The sequence below is a fragment of the Helianthus annuus genome, chromosome 4 (genome assembly GCF_002127325.2).
Source record: "Helianthus annuus cultivar XRQ/B chromosome 4, HanXRQr2.0-SUNRISE, whole genome shotgun sequence".
NCBI lineage: Eukaryota > Viridiplantae > Streptophyta > Magnoliopsida > Asterales > Asteraceae > Helianthus > Helianthus annuus.
Genome location: NC_035436.2, coordinates 207,650,436 through 207,672,047, shown reverse-complemented (window position 1 = coordinate 207,672,047; position 21,612 = coordinate 207,650,436). Strand labels below are relative to the sequence as shown.

At 35.1% G+C, this 21,612-nt stretch overlaps 3 protein-coding genes and 1 long non-coding RNA gene across 5 annotated transcripts; 3 read left to right on the top strand and 1 right to left on the bottom strand.

The window, feature by feature from the left end:
• Positions 1-2,863: 2,863 nt before the first annotated feature.
• On the top strand, positions 2,864-4,392 carry LOC118491251. The gene is made up of 2 exons (XR_004890977.1): positions 2,864-3,715; positions 4,088-4,392. It is a non-coding gene; the product is annotated as an uncharacterized LOC118491251 (long non-coding RNA).
• A 1,125-nt stretch (positions 4,393-5,517) lies between these two features.
• LOC110938275 (leucine-rich repeat protein 2) lies at positions 5,518-7,321 on the bottom strand. Its single transcript, XM_022180737.2, has 7 exons — positions 7,107-7,321; positions 6,827-6,959; positions 6,672-6,743; positions 6,129-6,272; positions 5,984-6,055; positions 5,827-5,898; positions 5,518-5,722 (listed from the first exon to the last, which is right to left on the bottom strand). Exons 1-7 carry the CDS (start codon positions 7,183-7,185, stop codon positions 5,656-5,658), a joined length of 639 nt encoding a protein of 212 aa, XP_022036429.1. The 5' UTR covers positions 7,186-7,321; the 3' UTR covers positions 5,518-5,655.
• Positions 7,322-9,807: 2,486 nt separating this feature from the next.
• LOC110938274 (photosystem I subunit O) lies at positions 9,808-11,485 on the top strand. Its single transcript, XM_022180736.2, has 3 exons — positions 9,808-10,169; positions 10,274-10,453; positions 11,249-11,485. Exons 1-3 carry the CDS (start codon positions 10,012-10,014, stop codon positions 11,343-11,345), a joined length of 435 nt encoding a protein of 144 aa, XP_022036428.1. The 5' UTR covers positions 9,808-10,011; the 3' UTR covers positions 11,346-11,485.
• Positions 11,486-15,047: 3,562 nt separating this feature from the next.
• LOC110938273 lies at positions 15,048-21,047 on the top strand. Of its 2 annotated transcripts, none has more exons than XM_022180735.2 (8): positions 15,048-15,277; positions 15,497-15,563; positions 15,665-15,918; positions 16,038-16,617; positions 17,224-18,477; positions 20,435-20,491; positions 20,580-20,642; positions 20,729-21,047. In XM_022180735.2, exons 1-8 carry the CDS (start codon positions 15,246-15,248, stop codon positions 20,813-20,815), a joined length of 2,394 nt encoding a protein of 797 aa, XP_022036427.1. In that variant the 5' UTR covers positions 15,048-15,245; the 3' UTR covers positions 20,816-21,047. The 2 variants fall into 2 exon arrangements, with proteins under 2 accessions (XP_022036427.1, XP_035844760.1); XM_035988867.1 differs by having other exon boundaries at positions 15,068-15,277; positions 17,164-18,477.
• Positions 21,048-21,612: the final 565 nt, after the last annotated feature.

The window sequence follows — 21,612 nt, the reverse complement described above, 5'->3', positions numbered from 1 at the left end:
CATTCTGAAATTCAAATCTCAAAACTCAAACGCCTTAAAGCCTTGAAGCCTTTAAGCAATAAAAAATAATGTGTAAAAGTCAGAAGCATTTGAGCTTACATCCCAAACACCTCTGACTTGGGGGGCTGATGACGGGGGTAGCTCAAACCTTAATAAACTGATTAGAGACACAACAGCTTAAAATGTTAAAAGGTTAAAAGGTTAAAAGGTTCGGAAATGTTCCAACGGTCATGAACAGTAAAAAGGACAAGCACAGTGTCCCGTCACATCAACACTTAACGTGTGAAACCTCCTGCCCAGCTGCAACCAGACCATGTGGGAGAGCACACCCTTTTGTCCGCAGGTCCAAACCCTTCAACCCCCAAAATGGGCAAACCCCTCACTGCAAGCACAGATTCACTAGTCACGGGTTTCTCCTTTGAGAAACACCTTCCCCTATAAAATGCAGGCCATTTCACCATACAAAACACCCTAGGATCAGCAGATATCACCCTAACTCTCTGATTCTCCTTCTCCCTCTTGAGAACTAGCTTCATACTTGCTTCTCTTCTTCACACTAAAAATTCATCTTCTCCAATGATCGCTTTCTGGGTTGATTTCTAATCAGCTCAAGATCTAAGGAGGATAAAAACAATACTAGTGAACCTCTCTCCACGTCTTGCAAACGTGGGGGGACCCCACGACCTGCGTTAGGCTAATCTAACCCCTGAACTCTTTTACCCAGAGATATCGCTACAGGCCTTGGTCTTGTATTTGTTGCATCAACAGATCCTAAAAGCCAATGTGTAATGCGTGTTGCGCATCCAACACGTATTATTTTATAAAGATGAACGAAAATTGGTATAGGTAGTGTTTTTAAGCCCAACTAAGTATTTAAAACCCAATCATATCAGCCCTGTATAGTCAAATGCCATCGCATTAAATCAAACACTATGAAGCCCATATTCTGAAAATTCAAAGTCTTTTTTAACAAACAAGCCATTTACCTTGATAAAGCCCAAATTCTGAAAATTCAAAGCCTTTTACAAACAAGCCCTTTAAATTATGGCAAGACTAAAAAAATACCATGGCTATTAAGTGTTAGGGCTGGCTTCATAGGTTTGGCAACTTAGGAACGGGTCTAAGTCCACCAAAAAATAAGGATCTTCAAGATTTTAGAAAGATTTTTTATATATACTATATGTATGTATTATGCCCAAATAAATACGTTTACTTCAAAACTAAACTGATTTTTCATTCAAGGAGTCCAAAATAAATATTGTTTAGCAAACAAAGGTCAAGTTTCAAAACCCATTTCGCCTTGATTTCCAACTATTACAACACAACAACCATCGACCTAATCATCAATATTTAGCGGCCTAAAGCCCCTAAATACAGCCGCAATCGTTCGCACTTCCCATCGCAACCTGCTTTCAATTTCTAGGCTACCGGCTATCACTAGACGAAAAAGTAAGGAAAATCACCCATTGCGTCGGGATTGGAGGAGAGTTTATCGACGAAATTAGGGCCCCCACTTCATAGTTCGCTTAGGATCTCCAAAAACATACGTACGGCCCTAGTGATGGTCATTCACTTCCTAACCATCATCCCCTTCATCCCTCACCTTCATCATCAACATGTGGGGTGGGGTGGGGTGACATCCTTCAACACCCTCTTTTTTTTATTTCTAGTTATTAAATGAAGAGAGAGACCTGTGTGACACCTTCACCATCCCCTCCATGCTCCCATAAGAATGGGATGTCATTATCACATAAAAACGCGTATGAAGAGTTTCATTACCACATTTTACCTTTATTATAAAATATATATATACATATTATTTGATTTACTAAATTACGTTTATAAACTTCAAAGGTTTAATAAATACATAAATATATGTATGTAAATAATTATTTTTAATATATATTTTTTTTTTTACTTTAAAAACACACATACATAAAAGAAAATTAAAAAAAATCCAATTGATCTAAGGCCCAAGCAACCCCATCCATCATTGGTCAAAAATGCATCACCATAAACACCCTGCCGCGATACGGATAGACGACCACACATGTTAATAGAGAAGCTTAGCTACTAAAGGGGTGTTTAGCCAAGCTTTTATTTTTTTGGCTTATGCTTATATTTTAAAGTAGCTTATGCTTCTTTTCTTTCATTTGATAAGCTATTTTTAAGTGTTTGGATTAGCTTATATTCTACAAGTTGAGTTAATTCATTGTGTATTATAGGAAGGGGTATAATACCATTGTGTTTATCATATTCAAATGAGTTAATCCACCATTTGAGGGCAAATGAGTAAAAAACCTTCTTGTTCAAATAAGCTAAAAAAACCATCAACCCATAAGCTTCTTGAAATTAGTGTACACCCTTACAGATAGATGCTTATAGTTTAAGCTTAAAAGATAGTGCCTATCGGATATCATTTGATAAACATACAAATAGTAAAATCATAACCATCATGAATATGATTTTTTTTCTTAGTGCAACGCAAAGACATTGAAACATGTTGAGAATCAATTCCTGAAATGTACTTCACTATATAAAAAAAATAAAAAAAAAAAAAAAAAAAACCTAATATGTTATTGTAAATCAACCTTTTTTTAGTTTACATGAATATTGTATTAAAAATTGCAAGTCTAATTTCATTAGTATTTTACTTTTCATTTTTTTTCTTTTGGGAACAAGTAAACCAATTTCATTATTTAGTATATTTCATTGCAAGGTGGAAAGAAATATGTCAATATATATTGGCCCTTGTATTTTCTTTGTTTGTTTAATATCATTATTACTATATTATATGCGAAAAATTCTTTTTTATTTTTCCTAATGTTCATCCTACAAATCTTACATACAAATCTACTGTTAATCAAACTAATCAATATATAATCTTGTCATTTCAACGTCTTTATAGCAATATAACATAAACGGTGATAAAACAAAAAACTATCGGTGGAATTCTAGATCCGCATCAATATCTAATTAAAAAGAGTAAAACAACATATCGAAAGGGAGGTGTTTAAATTTACACAAACTTAAAAATTTTGTTTTGTTTTTTTCGTTTCCCTGAACATAGATATTTGCCAAAACATAATTTTCAAAACTTTTAAAAAACAAATATGACCTTTTGTTTTTATGAAACGGTGCCAACACATGGTTTATTTTTTAATCTAAATTCTTGATGGTTTTTGTTTATTTATTTTTTATTTTCGATGTCAATACAACGGTTAATCCAGTGCTTTTCAGTTTTCATGTACATACATGGAATAGAGAGACATGATCCAAAAGCCCATACCCTAAAGATGCCATTGTTTCTGTTTCTTTCTGGGGTTTCATAATTTTATCATAATTAACACACCAAATTCCAAATAACAATCAAGGTGATTCAATTCAATCACCACGACCTACAATCTCAATCCAAAATCTTCAAACAAACGATGTCTCGCCGGAGAGATGACTACGACTACGACATGGTGGACCAACATCAGGAACGATGACGATTACAACAGCGGCGGTATTGAGGATGTTGCCGAGGAAGATGAGGATGGAGAAGAGGATTATGATGAAGATGATGAGTGTATATTATAAAAAGACGCCATTGTTCCTGTTTAGTTTGGTTTCAGAAATGAAACCCTACAGAGAAGGTGATGATGATTGATGACGGAAAGGATTCACACAGTCGGGTGTATAAAAATGGCGGTGGAGATGTTTGATTGAATGGGTAACTAATTTAATTTTGTGCCATATCATTTATCCTAATTTAAATTGTGTGTCGTTTCATTAATCGGAATTTATGGATATATTTCAAAAGGGTGTGTCCGTTAATGATTTTATCTTACCGCTAACAATAAGGAGAAAAAAGAAAACCATGAAGGGGTACGAACAGGGGGGTTGAACCCGACTTTCACGGGCACTGATTCAGTGCGTAGGGCATCGCAACCGGTTGAGTTTGTAAGAATATGGTTGTATGCATAAGCAAAGAGATGTGTCTCTATGCGATCCCTTACGTCCTGTTCAAATGAAGTGGTTTGGATATCATTTTTGTAACAGTCACGTCTGTTGGTTAGAATGGTAATGAATTGGTTTTCTACAGGGAAAGGGTGTACCGCTCGGTTTGTAGAGAGAAACTATGTACTGGTTCGGATGGGATGCGTAGCAAATTATATTTTATTTGGTTGCTTATTGCATACTTTTGTAGAGTGCTTTTTGGCGATCAAGAATTTTGTCAATTATCAATCGTATTTCGAAGTTCATTTATTTTTTTAATTAAAGGGATATGTCTCTTAAACAAAACAAAAGAGTATCTGTGTTAAACAAAGAGGCATGTTTTAAACAAACAGACATGTGTATTAAACAAAAGGGTATGTGTTAATCAAATGGATATGTGTGTTAAACAAAGGGTATATGTCATTTTTTGTAGTATTATATATAATTAAGCAAAGGGGTATGTATGTGTGGTTTTTAAAAGTCGCAACTTTTCATTCTATAGAGGCAACCCAAGTTGCTTTTTGTAGGGTTATATAATAAGTTGTGCCTGTTTATATAGTTCAAGAATAACCACATGAAGAAGAACTATAAAATCAAAGAATAATAAAAGAAAGAAAACAGAGTCACAGGGCAACCCAACCCAACCCAGCCCAGATAAGTCCATGATTCATTTGGAGTTTTGGACCATCATTAGAAACATCAAATTTGGTCTGAAATTTTATTAACCAGCATATATTTGTTAGAACGTAGCCTCTATATCCTTTGGAATCTCAACCTCGCGATGTTTTATCAATAGGTTTGCTATGTCTGAGAGTTATGTTTGATACATTTGTATGTTTTTACAAGTTTCTTCTATCATCTACTATTTTTCCTTTTCTTAACTCGCATGAATACAACTTAATAACTAGCTATATTCACTAAATTAAAAATCAGAAAACAGTAGTAAGAAGCATTAAGATATCATACAAAGATAAATCAGATCAACTCAACACAATGCAACGTTTTCATGTGGCGGGCGGAGTTAGATCGGATCCCTACTGTGGAGGCTCTTACGAGAAGAGGGGTTTTGGTCGACAATCCCGAATGTTGTTTCTGCCGTGATGGATCAGACTCGGTTTCTCACATTTTTTCTTCTTGCCCGTTCGTGCTTGAGTTATGGGAGAAGATCTGTCTTTGGTGTCGGGTATACAGGTTCTTCGTTTTTTCATTTAGAGATTTGGCGGAAATTCACAATTCTTGCCGAAGACCGGAGTCGGAGAGGAAGGCGGTTCAGGGGGTTTTTTACACAGCTTGTTGGCTGATCTGGAAATCCAGGAATGATATCCGGTTTAATAACAAAAGGCGTAGTGTGGAAGAGCTTTTTTGCGAAGTTCGGTCGGTTAGTTTTGTTTGGTTCAAGTATAGACGTAAGAGAGGATTGTTGGCTTGGTCCGATTGGTGTAAATTTGTGAATATGTAGTGTCTTTTTTGTTGGTCGGCCCGGTTTTCGGGTCGGCAGGTTCTTAATGAAATTCTCCTTTCAAAAAAAAAAAAAACTCAACACAATAAAAGACCCTTAACTTGTCACTTATTTAGTATTGCTGCTGCTCATACTTATAAATACAAACAAAGACTATGATAATTGGTAAAATATTTTGCTCCATCTTCAAACCACCTGCGCACCATTTTCGTAATTTAACATCCAAAATCGTAAGACACGAGTCCTTGAAGCTCAGGTCCGTTCAGTCTGTTGTTTTCAAAACTAACAACAAAAACAAACAAACAAACAATTAATTTAATACCCCTTTTGAATGGTACCAGTCTATGAATCAAATATATAAACTTTGATATAATCAACAGAAATACCTTTCGATTGGGAAACTTGTGAAAGGGCCATCGACAGGTATTGTGCCACAAAGATTGTTATTAGAAACGTCACTGCAGAAATCAAAATAATCATTCAGCATCTAAGAACAACTCGATACATGTACCCATGAATGAAAAATGAATCGTTAAAACTTACAAAACTTTAAGGTTAGAGAGAGTTGTGAGTTCCCTTGGAATGGGGCCCGACAGCTTGTTGTTGTTTAATCGCCTACAACTTGCGATGTTAGTTTACTTCTCAATAGGGATATAAGATTACGTTAAAGATATTGAATTACGCTTACAGAAATCGTAAAGACTTCAACTTAGAAAATGATTTTGGAATTTCCCCTTGGAAATTGTTGCCATATAAGTCCATGCTGATTAGGTTTTTCAAGTTTCCTAATTCCTTTGGGATTTTGCCTTCAATCTTGTTCCCGTAAAGTTCCCTGTAATTTAACAACAATTTAACCGTTTAAGTTTCTCATGAACCAAATAAACTGGCAAGATCACAAGCCCATACCTCACAATATGGTGAGCAATAACCGAACCAAACCGAAAACCAAAAAAATAACCGAATAAACTGAACTGATTAGCCGGGAACCGGATAGTTAATAAAATAAATTAACCGATGACTTCGGTTACGGTTTCGGTTAACGCTAATTACCGAACCGAACCGTGCACACCCCTACCCCACATAATCACCTAATCAAGTAATAAAATATCACAAATTCTAACAAACAATGACATGTTATTTTAAACTTATGATGACAAAACAACACAAAAGCCAGATAAATATGTATCAAAACATACAAAACAACACAGATCAAAGATTTGTGAGAAATTACAGATATTGAAGATGCTTGAGTTCACCGAGCTCCGAACCCAAAGCCCCAGAAATATTAGAATTTCCCAAATCCCTGAAATTCAGTAATAAAAATAAAATCAAGAATCTTTAAATTATAAAGAAAAACATTTAAAAGAGGGTTATGAAGAATCTTACAAACGAATAACATGGCTGTTAGAGTCGCAGGTAACATGAAACCAGGTACAAGGATTCACAAGTGTAGGATCCCAGCTCTGCAACACATTTTTGGGGTCAGAAAACTTGCTTCTTAAAGCATGTAAAGAATTTCCTGCAAAATCAACATCAAAGATCAAGACTTTAACAGAAATCGAGATATGGGTTTTCAAGAATTTGAGTTAGGGCTCAAAATTCCGTGAAGAATTTCCCAAAAAAGAAAGAATTAACAAAATCAAATGGAAAAGTTTAAAAGCCATACCTTCAGAATTGGTGCAGAGGATTGGAGTGAGAGTTAGCAAGATTGATAGGAGGAAGAGTGAGGAGAAAAAAGAAGCCATTTTTTTTATGAGAGTTGAGGGTTTTGGAAAATTGGAATTGGGGTTATGAAGAAGATGAAGGGGAGAAATGGTCAGAGGTTTTGGTCAAAAGAAAGAAAGAAAGAAAGAAAGACCATGGAAAGTGTGTTTCTTATTGGCTTAGTGGGAATGGAGACAGGAAAAGTCATACGTTTTGAGTTGTGATGATTAACCATTTTTTTATTTTATTTGTTTTTTTCATTAAAGTTGTAAAAATATAGGGGAGTTTACATAAATTGTACTTTAACTGATTTTTTTTTTTTTTTGTTTTGATTGGGATAATTTGAAATTTTTAGTAGTAGTACCGGTTGATTCATGGAATTTAAGTGAATAAAAATTGGTAAGTTTTACGTGAACAGTGTATTTGTCTATTTGATAGGTGTTTGATATAATTTAAAATTGTTTCATCAAGTTAAAGAATGATAAATTGGAAAATAATAATCTTATCTTTCTGAAACTGGCCTATAATAATCCCAAGTCAGTTATTAACCAATAATAATTCGACCTCGTCCATTTTTTTTGTAAAATAGTCTGCCGTTAAAATAAGCTTAACGGAGTTAAGTGTTTTTTCCGAATTACAAACCGATGTTTTAGGGCTTTTGATCAGAACGAGGATACGAGTCGATTGATGTAAAACTTACCTCGAAATTGTGTTCGAAATGGCTTGAATTTTGTTAACTGGAAGTTAAACACCCGAAGTGAATCACCGTTTTCGTGGGTTGGTGGCAGTATTTCGAGGTAAATTTTACATCAACCGACTCGTATCCTCGTTCTGATCAAAAGCCCTAAAACATCGGTTTGTAGTTCGGAAAAACACTTAACTCCGTTAAGCTATTTTAACGGTGGACTGTTTTACAAAAAAAATTGGACGAGGTCGGATTATTATTGGCTAATAACTGACTTGAGATTATTATCGGCCAATTTCAGAAAGATGGGATTATTATTTTCCAATTTGGCTTAAAGAATTCAACTATCCTTAGATAACTCAATTGAATATTAAACTTTTAAGGGAATTGATATAATCATGTAAATTGACTAATATGATTAAACCAAAAATTGATGTTTGAATATCATTCTATATTTGATTTTTGGTTTCCATCTTTTAATATGAAATTACACTAACATATAGCATGATTAAACAAAGTAATACAAAATGCACTTCTAATTTATTGTAAAGAAATATGCTAAACAAATAGAATCATTATAAATATGGAGAAGGGGGTATCTATACTTGCATTTTTTAGCAAAACATATCTAGATCTCATTTCTCGTTTGTTACACAAGTAAGAGATTTAGGTCAATTTTACTACTTTGCAAATTTCAAGACTATATACCTACTTATAGGACTCCTTTAGCACATGATAGTCGTGTGCAGAACCCTCTCAACTAGGTAAAACATATATAATGACACTGGACAAAATATACTCGGCATACATGTAGTTTGGGCAACCTAAAAAAATCTTCCTCATGGTTTTAAAGTGGTCCATGATCACGAACAATTAGCGGATTTTTAACACCTAAAAAACACTCCTCGGCGAATTTCCCTCTTCCTTGTTCTTCTTTAGACCATGAGTAAGGGGTATTATAGGGGCATGAAGTGGATTGATAATGCCTCAAACACCACCCCGTGGGCTTTATAGGGGCATGAAGAAGAAAAGACATCTTTAGTATAATGCCCAATGAGTAAAACAAAATTGGAAAATAACGATGAAATGAAAGTATTAAGGGGCGTTAACCATTACACGTTTTTAAGGGGCATTATCATCAGGGCCGGCTTGAGCCAGGTACGGGGTGGGCCACTGCACAGGGCCCATAATTTTATTTTTTACATATATGTTTTGTTTATATATAGTTTTGAGTTGAAATTTAAAGACAAAAGGGTTAGTTGTCTAGTGGCCTACCGCCATACATTCATAGAAGACACTGGTGTTCAAGACTTGTTATGTACTCATTTCTTCCGTTTCTTTGCTTAACTCCTTGTTTTCTTATTTTTGGGCTTTGACCAACCACCAGCCCATACTTTAAATTTTGACTAGGATTTTTCCGACGCGCGTTGCAGCGAGAAATTTACATACGAACCAAATGTTAAATACCAATGTCTTTTAAGTTATTATAAGATATAAAAACAAACTTGTTCTATATAACAATGACCAATTTTAAAATAATATATTCAGACAAAATAAAAAAAATACACATGCAAAGAGTACATGAAACTATTTAAATAGAATCAAGTACATCAATAACCAAGATGATATCTCTACATATTATGATTTCTAGATATGCTTCATTTTTTTTTTTTTTGTAAACAGAGATATACTTTAGTAATTTATTTATTATATATATGTATTTAAATTGTTTTTAATTTGTCAAGAAGGAGACGCACAAAAAAACATGTTATTAATCCATTATTAATCTTGTTTTTTATATGTTTTATTGTTATTAATTATTATCATTAATCTATATTACATATATATTTTTATATAATTTATGACGTAATTCAAGTCATAAATCTGGTCGAACCGGTCCGACCTTTGACCCGTGAAGCGACCGGGTCGACCTCCAATCCGGTCCTGAAAAGATTGTATCGGGGATGCTCTGTATAGACAAATCAATGTTATCCTTAAGTAGTCCACTTGGCAAGATGTGAATCCGATTGAAGATCTAGTCTATCCACATAAAATCCAGGTGGCAAGATGCTATTGAACATCAACCAAGTCATGCAATCCAGAGCCACTTGAATCTATCTTCCACATACAACATATATCAAAATTTCCAAAATCAATTATCCATCCGAACAATTAACCAACAATGGCCGCAGCAACCTCAACCGTCGTTGGCTTGGCCACTTCTTCCCTCTCACCAATCAACCGCAAGCAACCCACCTTAAATTCAGCTTTTTTGAAGTCTCCCACAACAGCCAGGAACCCTTTCAGGGTTTCACAAGCTTCAGGTGGCAAATATACATGGTAAATAACATGTTACTTTTATATCTATAGCTATGTATGTGTCATGTGTGTGTAGTACATATATATATGTGTTGAGTTGATCTGTTGTTAAATATTGGTGTTAGTTTTCAAAGAGACTGGCTGCGCAAAGACTTGAATGTGATAGGGTTTGGGTTGATCGGGTGGCTGGCACCATCGAGCATTCCAGCAATAAACGGTGACAGTTTGACCGGCCTCTTCTTTGGGAGCATTGGAACCGAGCTCGCTCACTTCCCCACCCCTCCTGCTCTCACTTCCCCCTTTTGGTAATTACTTCAATTCTTCGATGGATCTCTTACTTTTATCATGTTTAATTGGCATATATATGCTCATTACAACTACTGATAATGCACGCACGAATGAGGGTAAATTCAAGGGGTGAACGTGCGAAACAAGCCGAGGTATCGCATACACTCGGCTTCTTTAGAGCTTTATATTTGAACTTTGAATTTGGCTCATTTGAGTTTTATATTAAGGGCATGTTTGGCTAAGCTTTTTGAAACAATTTATTGACTTATTGGCTTTTTAAAAAGTCATAAGCTCCAAAATGATGTTTGGCAATGAGGGTGCATGTGAGGAGAAAAAACCAATAAGTCAATAAGTCACTCCATACTCACTTTTCCAAAAAGCCAATAAGGCAATAAGTTGAGTTAGGCTCGTTTTGAGCTTAGCTTGAGCTTCGACTCCTCTATTGTTTATTAATTTTTTATTTTTTATTATATTATTTATCTATGTATCAGTACTTTATTATACATATATAGTTATAATTTTATATGTATAAAAATAATTATATAAATAATAAACGAGCTCGACTAAACTTTAGATACCAAAATTTGATTAGACTAATGAGCTTCAACTTAGGCTCAAGCCAATATACAATCGATCACTTCAACCTTTTATCGAGTTGTTTCAAGTAACTCATGAGCAAACTCAATTTGTTTACAACCCCAACTCCCCAAGTGATTGTAGATTTATAGGCATGTGAATCATAAATGAGGGGATGAATGTAGTCATGTAGAGGGTTAAATATTGATTATATTGTTGTTGGTGATTGACGACAGGTTGTGGTTGGTGACATGGCATTTGGGACTCTTTATATGCCTTACTTTTGGGCAAATTGGGTTCAAAGGGAGGACCGAAGATTATTTCGAGAAGTAAATTAAATCCATGTATCTGAATATATTCTATTTTAGTCTCTGAAATCTTTGTTGTTTGTGTCTAAATATCTCTTCTGAAATTCATGGTCTCTCTAATCTTCATTATGGTGTAATATATCTCCACTGTTTCATTATGATTTAGATGCAAGTATATCATAATCTCGTAGATAGTGTTAGGCGTCGATGATTAATCAACCAAATCTGGTATTTGATACCGGAACACAATTGGTGTCATTATGGCATTAAAATAACATATATAGGCGTGTATCAATAGTTAAAATCTTATGATTAGTTAGTATTCATAATTCTTGTGTACACCATAATTGTATGTTTCGTGTAATCTTCAATCATTTTCTGTCATTGTGTACATATAAGGCTATAGTGAGTCAAGTAGTCGATATTTGTGGTGTCCCTACTTTGTATGTTTCACTAGGGTTATAAGGTTTCATAATACAAGCATAAAACAACATATTGTATTGTATAATACCATCCTACAATTCACATGTTATAAACGGATTGAGCTCATGTGTTAAAAGTCCATTTGATATTCAATAATTGTTACAACTTCTATAGTTATTTGTGGGCTCTTTAGAAATTAGGATTGAGCCCTTTTCAAATACTTATGCTATGCATGTTGTTGATTGGATTAGTAGTAATATTTGAAGTGATTAACAAACTGAATAATCGCTGAAAATATTGAACCACTCTATTGTTTTTATTTACTAAAAGTACATATTTTTATACCCTTCAAACTTTTTTTACCGTTGTGGAATATATTGCTTTATTATGCATTCTTGATGCAAACTTGCAATTTCACTGGTAACGGATTGATACATAAACTGAACAAGCACAAACGGAAGCATAATAATAATAATAGTAAGCCAACCACAGGATTATCAATCTATTAGACCGGCTTAAATTGTCTCAAAATACATAAGTTTAGTCTAATACACAAGTCTTAAAACACAACTTAATTCATGAGTCTACACCAATACATCAAATATCGAAAAGGCTCGATCTTCATAAGATCTTCCCAAACTAAGCATGCATGCTTACCATCGGGTTTCAGGTTCTTGTAATTGCACACTCAAAAATTGTTGGGGAGAGGAGATCGTATGTTTAAGACACATGACACAATACAATGTGGTTCGTAGTAAATGGTGCAATAGAACAAGTGCATTAACCAATCATGTTACTTGATATAACTGATTACCAAGTATTACAAATCTATGAATTGCGATGCAGAATGGTTGTGAGGAAGGTGTCGCCTAAACCCTAATGACAGTGAGCCAAGGTCCACTACAGCGTGGGGGATTACCCAGGTAGTATTAATCACCTAAGTTTAATGGTTATGGTTATGGTGTTGTATTGTGTTGTGTTGTGTTGTGTTTTGCGGTCATTCACATAAAATTACACCCATTCACATAAAATAGTTTGTTCCCACAAGTGTTAGTTATAGAGGAGATACGGGTCAAAATAACATTAAGCGAGTTTTTAGGAGACATAATAATTTAGATGGGTAGTTTAGTTAAGAAAGATTGATAGTGATAACTTATCAATTATTACTTTACATACATGTAACCAAACAATTAAATGGGTTGTAAAACTAGAACAACTTTTAGTAGAAATAACATCTGCCACTTAGGCTTTGGTCTAGTGGTCAAGAGGAATTACCTCTTGTGGAGTAAGATGCAATTTAGTATATGATTTAGGCGGGAAAAAAAAAAACTTAGCTGTTCAATAAAAAAGTAAAAATAACATCTAAAAATAATTGTCTTGTGATTTATCATTTATGTTTTCAACTTCAATGTATATATGTACCTTATTTATTACTTTATTTCTTTTGTAATCTTTATTTGTACTATATCAAAAATGTTTTAAAAAACAAAATGAAAAAGATTTTGTAAATTCTGAAAAACCCAGTTTATAAAACTTTAAAAGGTTACAATTACCAACTCTTAATTAAGTTGTAAATCGATAGGTAAAAAACTAATTAGTGTTATGTTATATACTAGAGAGCATAAAAGTAGCAGAAACTATCATGACCCTCAAAATGATAAGCTCTGGTTTCATCACTATTTTTATATTATTAGAATGGTTGGACATATGTAGCCAAAATTTAAAAATTATGTGTATAATCAACCAATTCTTAGAACATAAATGTAACTCTTTTAAATACATTTGCACGTTGTTATCGAAAGTTCATAATTTTAGAGTTTAGTTAGGCTATATGGTATGGAATAGAGTCTAGTTTATAAATTTATAGTTTAGCTTGGCTATATGGTGTGGAATAAAGCCCACATGCTAGTTAAAGTGCCGCATAGGTAGTGGGGCATTAACTAGCCTCTCCATTAACTAGCCTATGATGGTTTTTTACAACTAATGGTTTAATAAAAATGAAAGGAATCTGATTGGTTGAATTAAAGGTGGCTTTCACACTGTCATCTTTAAGGCTCCTTATCACCTTGGTGGACCACAGGGAAACACCTCTTGACGGTTGCCCCCCCCCCCCAAACCGGTGGTACCGGTGCTATCAAGATGAGGTGGCGCTAAGCCACGCCGCTTAGCCTTATGAAAAACATATAATTTAAAAATATATATTAAGTTACACATGTAGGGCTATTCACGAGACAAGTTGAATTGAGCGGACCTTTACTTGTGCTTGGCTCGTTTACAAAATGAACACAGACGACCGACTCATTTACAACCATGCAAGCATTTTTTCGAGCGAACTGTGAGTGATTTTGACAGCCATAAATTTGGGATGTTTTCGTTGTCGGGTGTTCAAGGATGAGGCTCACTGCCCAATGATGACACTAAGCATGAGGTCTAACTCTCCAAGGATGAGGCTCAGGCTGAGGCGATGAGCATACTGCAGAGAATAACTGCCGCATTGTGGCGTAGGGTGATAACGGGATACGATTAACGAGGGACGACTAATGAGAGAAAGAAGTCAAGACTATCGCATCACGACCTTGGGTTTTACTATTAAACTTAGTGTTGGATTTTTTCTTGGGTTGATTGGGTTAGTAAGTATAAATATAATCATATATTTGTGTATATATATATATATATATATCATTACATTGGGCCAAACCCAATAGAGTGATATGCATAAAACTATAAATATAATTGTAATTTGTGTGTGTTTATAATTAGTTGATAAAAATTTAGTCGAGCTGAGTAGACATTTGCTTGTTAAACTGAGCCAATCGACTCATTTACAATCGAGAAAAAGCAAACTTAAGCACTTTTTGAACAAGCGTGGAGCGATTTGGACATGAAGGGCATGTTTGGCAAAAGTAGCCGGTGGCTAGTTGTTGAAAGCTGGTGGCTGGAAGCTGGTGACTGTCGCTTTTTAGATATATTTAGGTTTTTGGAAGAGTAGCTGAACCTTTTAATAAAATGTATAAAATTATCAAAATGGACATAACTAAAAAAAGCATACCTAAAAAGTTCATTAATTTAAGAGGTTAAAATACTCACTTTTTCCTTAAAAGCTTATTGCTCATTCTAAACGCTACTAGTAGAAGCGTTAAGCTTCAAGCTCATAACCTAAAAGTTTCAAGCTTCTTCAATCAAACAAGGCATTTTATTGAGTAAAATTTTTTCTTAAAATATTAAAGCTAGAAACTCGTAAAGGATTCACGTGAAACATACCCGAAATCTCCAATATCCTGGTTTGAATCGGGGTCAAAATATCGGGTACATATTATCTGGGTGTACAAACCAGCCCACTACCCGTTTAACACCCTCTTCTTGCTAAACCAGTAATTATTTAGAGGTGTACGAACAAGCTAGATTTGGAAGCATAATTCATTAATTCATTATTCATGCTGTCGCGAGACTCGATCATCAATTTCTCAGAAGTTTAATCCGGCGTCGTTTCGCCGATATCTCCATGGCGATCGATATCCGAACCCTAAAAGATCGGTAACATTCATCACTTCCTTTTTTTTACATATATTCAGGCATATGTTTTTTTTCTTATCAACTTAAATCGTGTTAAAAATTGAATGTTATATGATGAAATCGAAGGATGATTAGGTTTGCAATACGAATCGAGTAGGAAACCCTAAAATACAGTCAATTGTATGTTTCTTGTATCCAATCAAGTAACATATTGCCTGCCACTTGTTTGTTTGTTTGTAGGTATATTGATTTTTGCAAAGATTGGAGTGCTGTACCAAATAAAGCTGCATTATCCGCTTTCCTTAAGGTTACTTTGCTTCATCCTCTTCATTTGTTATTTGTATCATCAAACTTCACAAAATGTTTTACTTTAAACCTCAGTAAAGTTAGTGTTTTTATGTTGCACAGGCTGAGCTAAAGCAATCAAATAATGAAGAATCCACCTTTGTAATATATCTCGACGAGTTAAAAAGCGTTGATTTTCATCCACTTTACAACGTGTTTGTCCAATTTGACATTTCAGAGATAGATTCAGTTGACATTCTTCAAAAGTCAACATGTTCTCTAGAAGGCGACTCTGTTTTATTGTTATTGCAGGCAGTCAAGCAAAAGCTACGCGTTGTCGATCTCCAAGACAGATCATTTGGCAAGGATTTCTTATTGTATGTCTTACACTTAATACTTTTACATTACATTTCCTGTTTTTGTTATATGTGTTGTTATTATCATCAAACTTAAAACAACATGAATTCAAGTCTCGTTTATGACTTATTCTTGCTAGGGGGCTTTCACTGGGAGGCTTGGCATGCCAAATCTTAAACTTAAAGTTTTCCCATTTCCGGAAGGTGAATATGATCGGGAAGTTCACGCAAATGCACACTCTCAATCTCGATTTCAGTGCATCACTAACCAGTTTCGGTAAAGACTGTTTTACATGCATGCCAAATCTCAAGTGTTTATCCTTATGCGATACAAAAATATCCAATTTATGGACTACAAGTGCATCACTTGCAAAAATTCCAAATTTAACCGAACTCCGTTTTCAAAGCTGCTTATGTTGTGACGATACCAAAGCGTGCCCTAGATCTTTGAGTGCAAAATCAGATGAAAACACTAGTTATAATCCAATTCATGAAAGTGTTACAGAAGGCATGGATTTATTTTCCCACGTGGAAGATGAACTTTTGAATGTGTTTCCGATCGGTAATTATAATAATCCTGCCCATGAAATAGTTAGTGAATCCGATGAGTCAACGGATAGTGAAGTTGACTTTTCGAATACTCATCGTGGTGTCAGTTTGTTGGAAGATTTCACCTATGGATCTAGTGTTTGGAATGGGCTGCTTGATCTTCCTAATGAGGTATGTTTGTATTTTGTTTAAGAGTAACTTGCCATTTTGGTCCCTGAGGTTTGGCCAGTTTTGTGGCTTTCGTCCAAAGGTTTGCTTTCCGCTTCTGGATTCAAAATGTTTGAAATCATGCCATTTTCACCCGGATCGTTAACTCCATCCATTTTTTCGCCGTTAAGCAGGGGTATTTCCGTCTTTTTAGTTAACTTAAAGGGCAATTCAGTTTTTACAGGGGTATTTCGTCTTTTTACATCAAGTGAAAAAAAAAACAAATTGCTCTTTAAGTTAGCAAAAAAGACGGAAATACCTTTGACTTAACGGAGAAAATCGGATGGAGTTAACGAGACGGATGAAAATGGCAAGATTTCAAACCTTTTGGATCCAGATGTGGAAAAACAAACCTTTAATCGAAAGTCGCAAAACTGGCCAAACCTCAGGGACCAAAATGGCATTTTACTCTTTGTTTAATAATCTATATGCTTCTTCTTCTAACTATGGCTAATTGCATAAGGGATAATGTAATAGTTGACTTTTCAAATTAGTTCCCTTTTTATGCAGGTAGCCCGTTTCATTATTTTATTCTTATACAATGGTAAAATTGTTTTTATCACATATCAGATTTTCCCTTGGGGATCAGAAGATACCGAAGAATCATGGTCAAGTTCAACCATATCAAGACCCGCTTCACATATATCCCGAATAAAACGTCTTTCTTATCACCCTTCCCCAATATGCTACGAAAAACATTATCGAGAGTATTTAATAGCTTCGTTTCCGAATCTAAAAATCCTGGATAATCGGCCAATCACAATTGCCGACAAAGATCGAGCTGCAATTATCTATTCGGAAAATTTCGAATATCTACCATACCAAAGGACAAACAAAAAGAGCGTTCTTAACATCCTACAAAACCGCGAGATTAAGGGGAATAAGAATAAATCACATTTTTATTATTCAAGATCACTTGGTGCTTCGAAAGTTGGGTGTACGATATTGCCGTCTTTGCATCCGCTTGCAATAACTGCCAGCTCGGTATCAAGTAATAGTGTTAGACGATTTCGTCCCCGACAATTTGAGTATCATCCTTCTAATTCGAATCTTATGGCTGTTGGGACTTTGGATGGTGAAGTTGTTGTCGTTAATCACGAGAGCGAAAAAATCGTACGGTATATTCCGTCACACGGTGCGATGAACAGTGTACTCGGATTATGTTGGCTTAAAAAGTATCCCACTAAGCTTATTTCAGGTTCAGACAACGGTTTGCTAAAACTATATGATATTCAACAAATTCCTTCTACAAACAACGGTATTTACCCAAGTGGCGCTTCGGTTTCGTTTGACGAGTTTGACCAGTTGACTTCTGTTCATGTCAACTCAGTGGATGAATTGTTTCTTGCGAGTGGATATTCAGAACATGTTGCTTTATACGACATCGGCACTGGTAAACGCCTGCAGGTGTTCACTAACATGCACCGGGAGCATATTAACGTTGTTAAATTTGCGAATCATTCCCCATCTATGTTTGCCACATCGTCATTCGACCACGATGTTAAAATGTGGGATTTACGACAAAAACCGATTCACCCTTGTTACACGGTGTCTAGTGGTCGAGGAAATGTAATGGTTTGTTTCTCTCCGGATGATCATTATCTTCTTGCATCGGCTGTTGACAATGAGGTTAAACAACTGCTGGCGGTTGATGGAAGGCTTCACCTGGACTTTGGTATACCGCCAACTGGTAGCTCGCAAAATTATACGCGATCGTATTACATGAATGGGAGAGATTATATTCTCAGTGGAAGCTGTGATGAGCATGTTGTACGGATTTGTTCGGCTCAAACAGGAAGACGGCTTAGAGATATATCATTAGAGGTAAAATGCTGACGTCGATATTATTATCGTCCCGCCAATTGTTCGTTCGTGTTGTCAAATGCATTAGTTTTATCAAATTTTTATATACTTCAGTTTTAGATAGGGCAAACTACATGAAACAGAAGTTAGACGAAAATACAACTTAAAATTAGATCTAGATGCAAAAAAGAAAAAAACTTACATTTCATTATTAAGTTTAGCAAATAAGGCACATTTTATGACTGGTAATAGCGACGAATGACCTGTTTAATTGCAGTACTTTGCAGATTATTATTTTTTCGATTTATTAAAAATTGCTAAGGTGACATCATATATATTATTTTAGTCTATATGCACATGTCATGCTCAATAACTGTTATTCTATGCAGTTAAATCGATCGATATATCGGTTATTGGTCCCTATGTAAAATATCGGTGCCAAGTATCGGTCAGAATATTGGTATCGATATTATCGGCGATATTGACCGACATCTGACTGATATATCACCGATTTTCCCAATATTAGTACTTTTCTTCTTAGCTCTACCATTCATCTTTCTTCTTATTGCTGCTATTGTTAGTGTTAAATGTTAGTGTTTTAAGTCTTAATCAGTTCCTACTTGCTACAATTGTTAGTGATTTGCAAGTTGCAAAAGGTTAATTTGTTAATGGTAGGAGAGTATACCGAAGAATTGTTGGTGTTAAATTGCTATATATATAAATTCTACATGATATTAAAATTACCGATATCCCACTGATATCTCACCGCGATAACCTATATCTCAATATCTGTTCTTGACCGATATCCGATTTTTTACCGCATTAACTACTTAGCTGTTTTTTAATATAAACTTTAAAAAAATTATTTATCTGAATTCGTAATTGTTTTTTATATGTGGCATACCATGTCACATAGACGGGTTGAATCGTTGAACTTGTGCATGACCGAGATATCTGTTCGTGTTAAAGGTATCAACCCTAACCCGACCACACTTGATAATCGTGTAACTTGAGGTCTTGAACATGACCCGTGCTACTTATTAATCTAAATGAGTCAAATGGGTTGACGACTTAGTTGTTAATGGCGAATAGTGACAAATAACGATACGGTACCTATATGCTACATAGCGAATAGCGATAAATAGCGGACGGCTATTTTATAATAGCGATTCATACACTAAAAAAAATTTAAAAAATTTATATTTGTAGTATATCAAGATACCCTAGTAAATATATGCTATTTTACATGTATATTCAACAAAAAACCTAAACTCTAGCTATTTTATAGCTATAATTAATTGCTATTATATTAAAAAGAATAAATTGTCGCTATTATCACTACAACCCTAATAGCGAGCCTAGACCTATACGCTACGTAGCGTTCAATAGTGATCGCTACGCTCGCTATTGACGACTATGGTTGACGGGCTGAAAATGGGTTTCAATCAAGTTGTGAAGGGGTCATAAATGGGATGATGGGTTATAATAAATAGGTTGACGGGTTGTAATAATTGGGTTTAGACTGGTTGGTGGGTCAACCCGAACACAAGTATTTTACATGGTTCAGTCGGTGTGACCTATGTCCACGGGCTGCTATATTATTTAGGTGTTCAGGGAATTACAAAGGCCTTACACATCTATATATACTAAATAGAATAGATTAGGGTGGGAGCAAGAAACGTTAATTTAGGCAACCTGCCAAATTAACCGATTAGGAGTATTAGGGTTGGCTGCTGCACCTAGGCTGAAGCCTACACAAATCCCAACAATCTCCCACTTGGAGGCTTTGACTATCTTCAAACTGCGTTCCGTGAACCGTCTTGACTCACCTTTCTGAAGATAGTTATTTATCAGATGACCCTGCGTGTTACAGTTGAAGCTCGGTCAAGACGGTTCAAACTGCATGTAGGGTCATCTGATAAATAACTATTCATGAAGAACAAACAAGCATTGTAGTTTAATATGTTTTTGGTTGCAGGGAAGAAGTTCTGGGTCCTCAATGTTTGTGCAGTCTTTAAGGGGGGACCCTTTTAGAGTGAGTTTTTATTTTTTTTATAAAACTAGAAAAATGATGTGAATTCTTTAAAAATTTATTATACATTTATTATGTCTTCTGTTTTCAGGATTTCAACTTGAGTGTATTAGCAGCCTACTTATCTCCAAACTCAAGCCCTGAAATTGTCAAGGTTGACTTTTCATAAACTTATTGTATTCTCTGTTGATACATCATCATCATCAAACATGTATATGAATTTTGACTTACATGATGCAGGTCAACATGTTGACTTCCAAGGACGCCGATAAAGATTCCTTGAGTGATGAACATTCCCCCTCAGCACACGGCTTGAAGGGAGCGTGAAATCAAATCATGTAAATCTGTTGTAGTATCAAATCATGTATCGTAAGTATGTGTGTCATATTTTGTTTGTATAGTTGGTTAATAAGTCGTGTGTGTATGTATGTTTTTAAGAAGAAAACTTGTATTTTGCTTAGCTAGTTTTTTTTTTATATTTTTTTTATTTTCTACGCTACACATGATTGCTTCCCTCTATGAAATATGTTTGTAGAAAAGTATGATTCCAACTTAAAAATGTGGCTTGCAATGTGCCATCATTTATACATAATTTACAAGAGCAGTCATCCCCTATTTTTGGTTACTCTGCATTGTCATTAAAAAACATTACTTAAATCATTCCTTTTCTGTACTTGAAATTTTTTGGAGTACCCGAGCAAAAAGAAGTGAAAAACAACAAGCAACGGAAGAAATCCAACATTTTTCAAGCCAAGCATGGCCACAAGCACGCCCATGCTTACCCCAATAACCTTCGAGTCTCAATAAACGAAAAAAATCCAGGCAGTTAAGAGGCACGGTCATGCACATCTCCAGGCATGGTCGTGCTTCACTATACCAACTACAAAAGACGAATGCGGAAAAGACAAAAGAGATAAAAGAGTACAACAGTTGTAGATTATGTCGGGGCATTTGTCCACCTGCACGGTACAAGAACACTTGTACGCCTGCCAAGATTAAAATCTTGGCAGGTCCCATAGTATGTGCAAACAAGTAATCCATTTCATTATTGGTAGTCTTCATTCATTCCATACTTCTAAATTCATGAAACAAACTTTTGATTCATATGCCTCTTAAAACTCAAG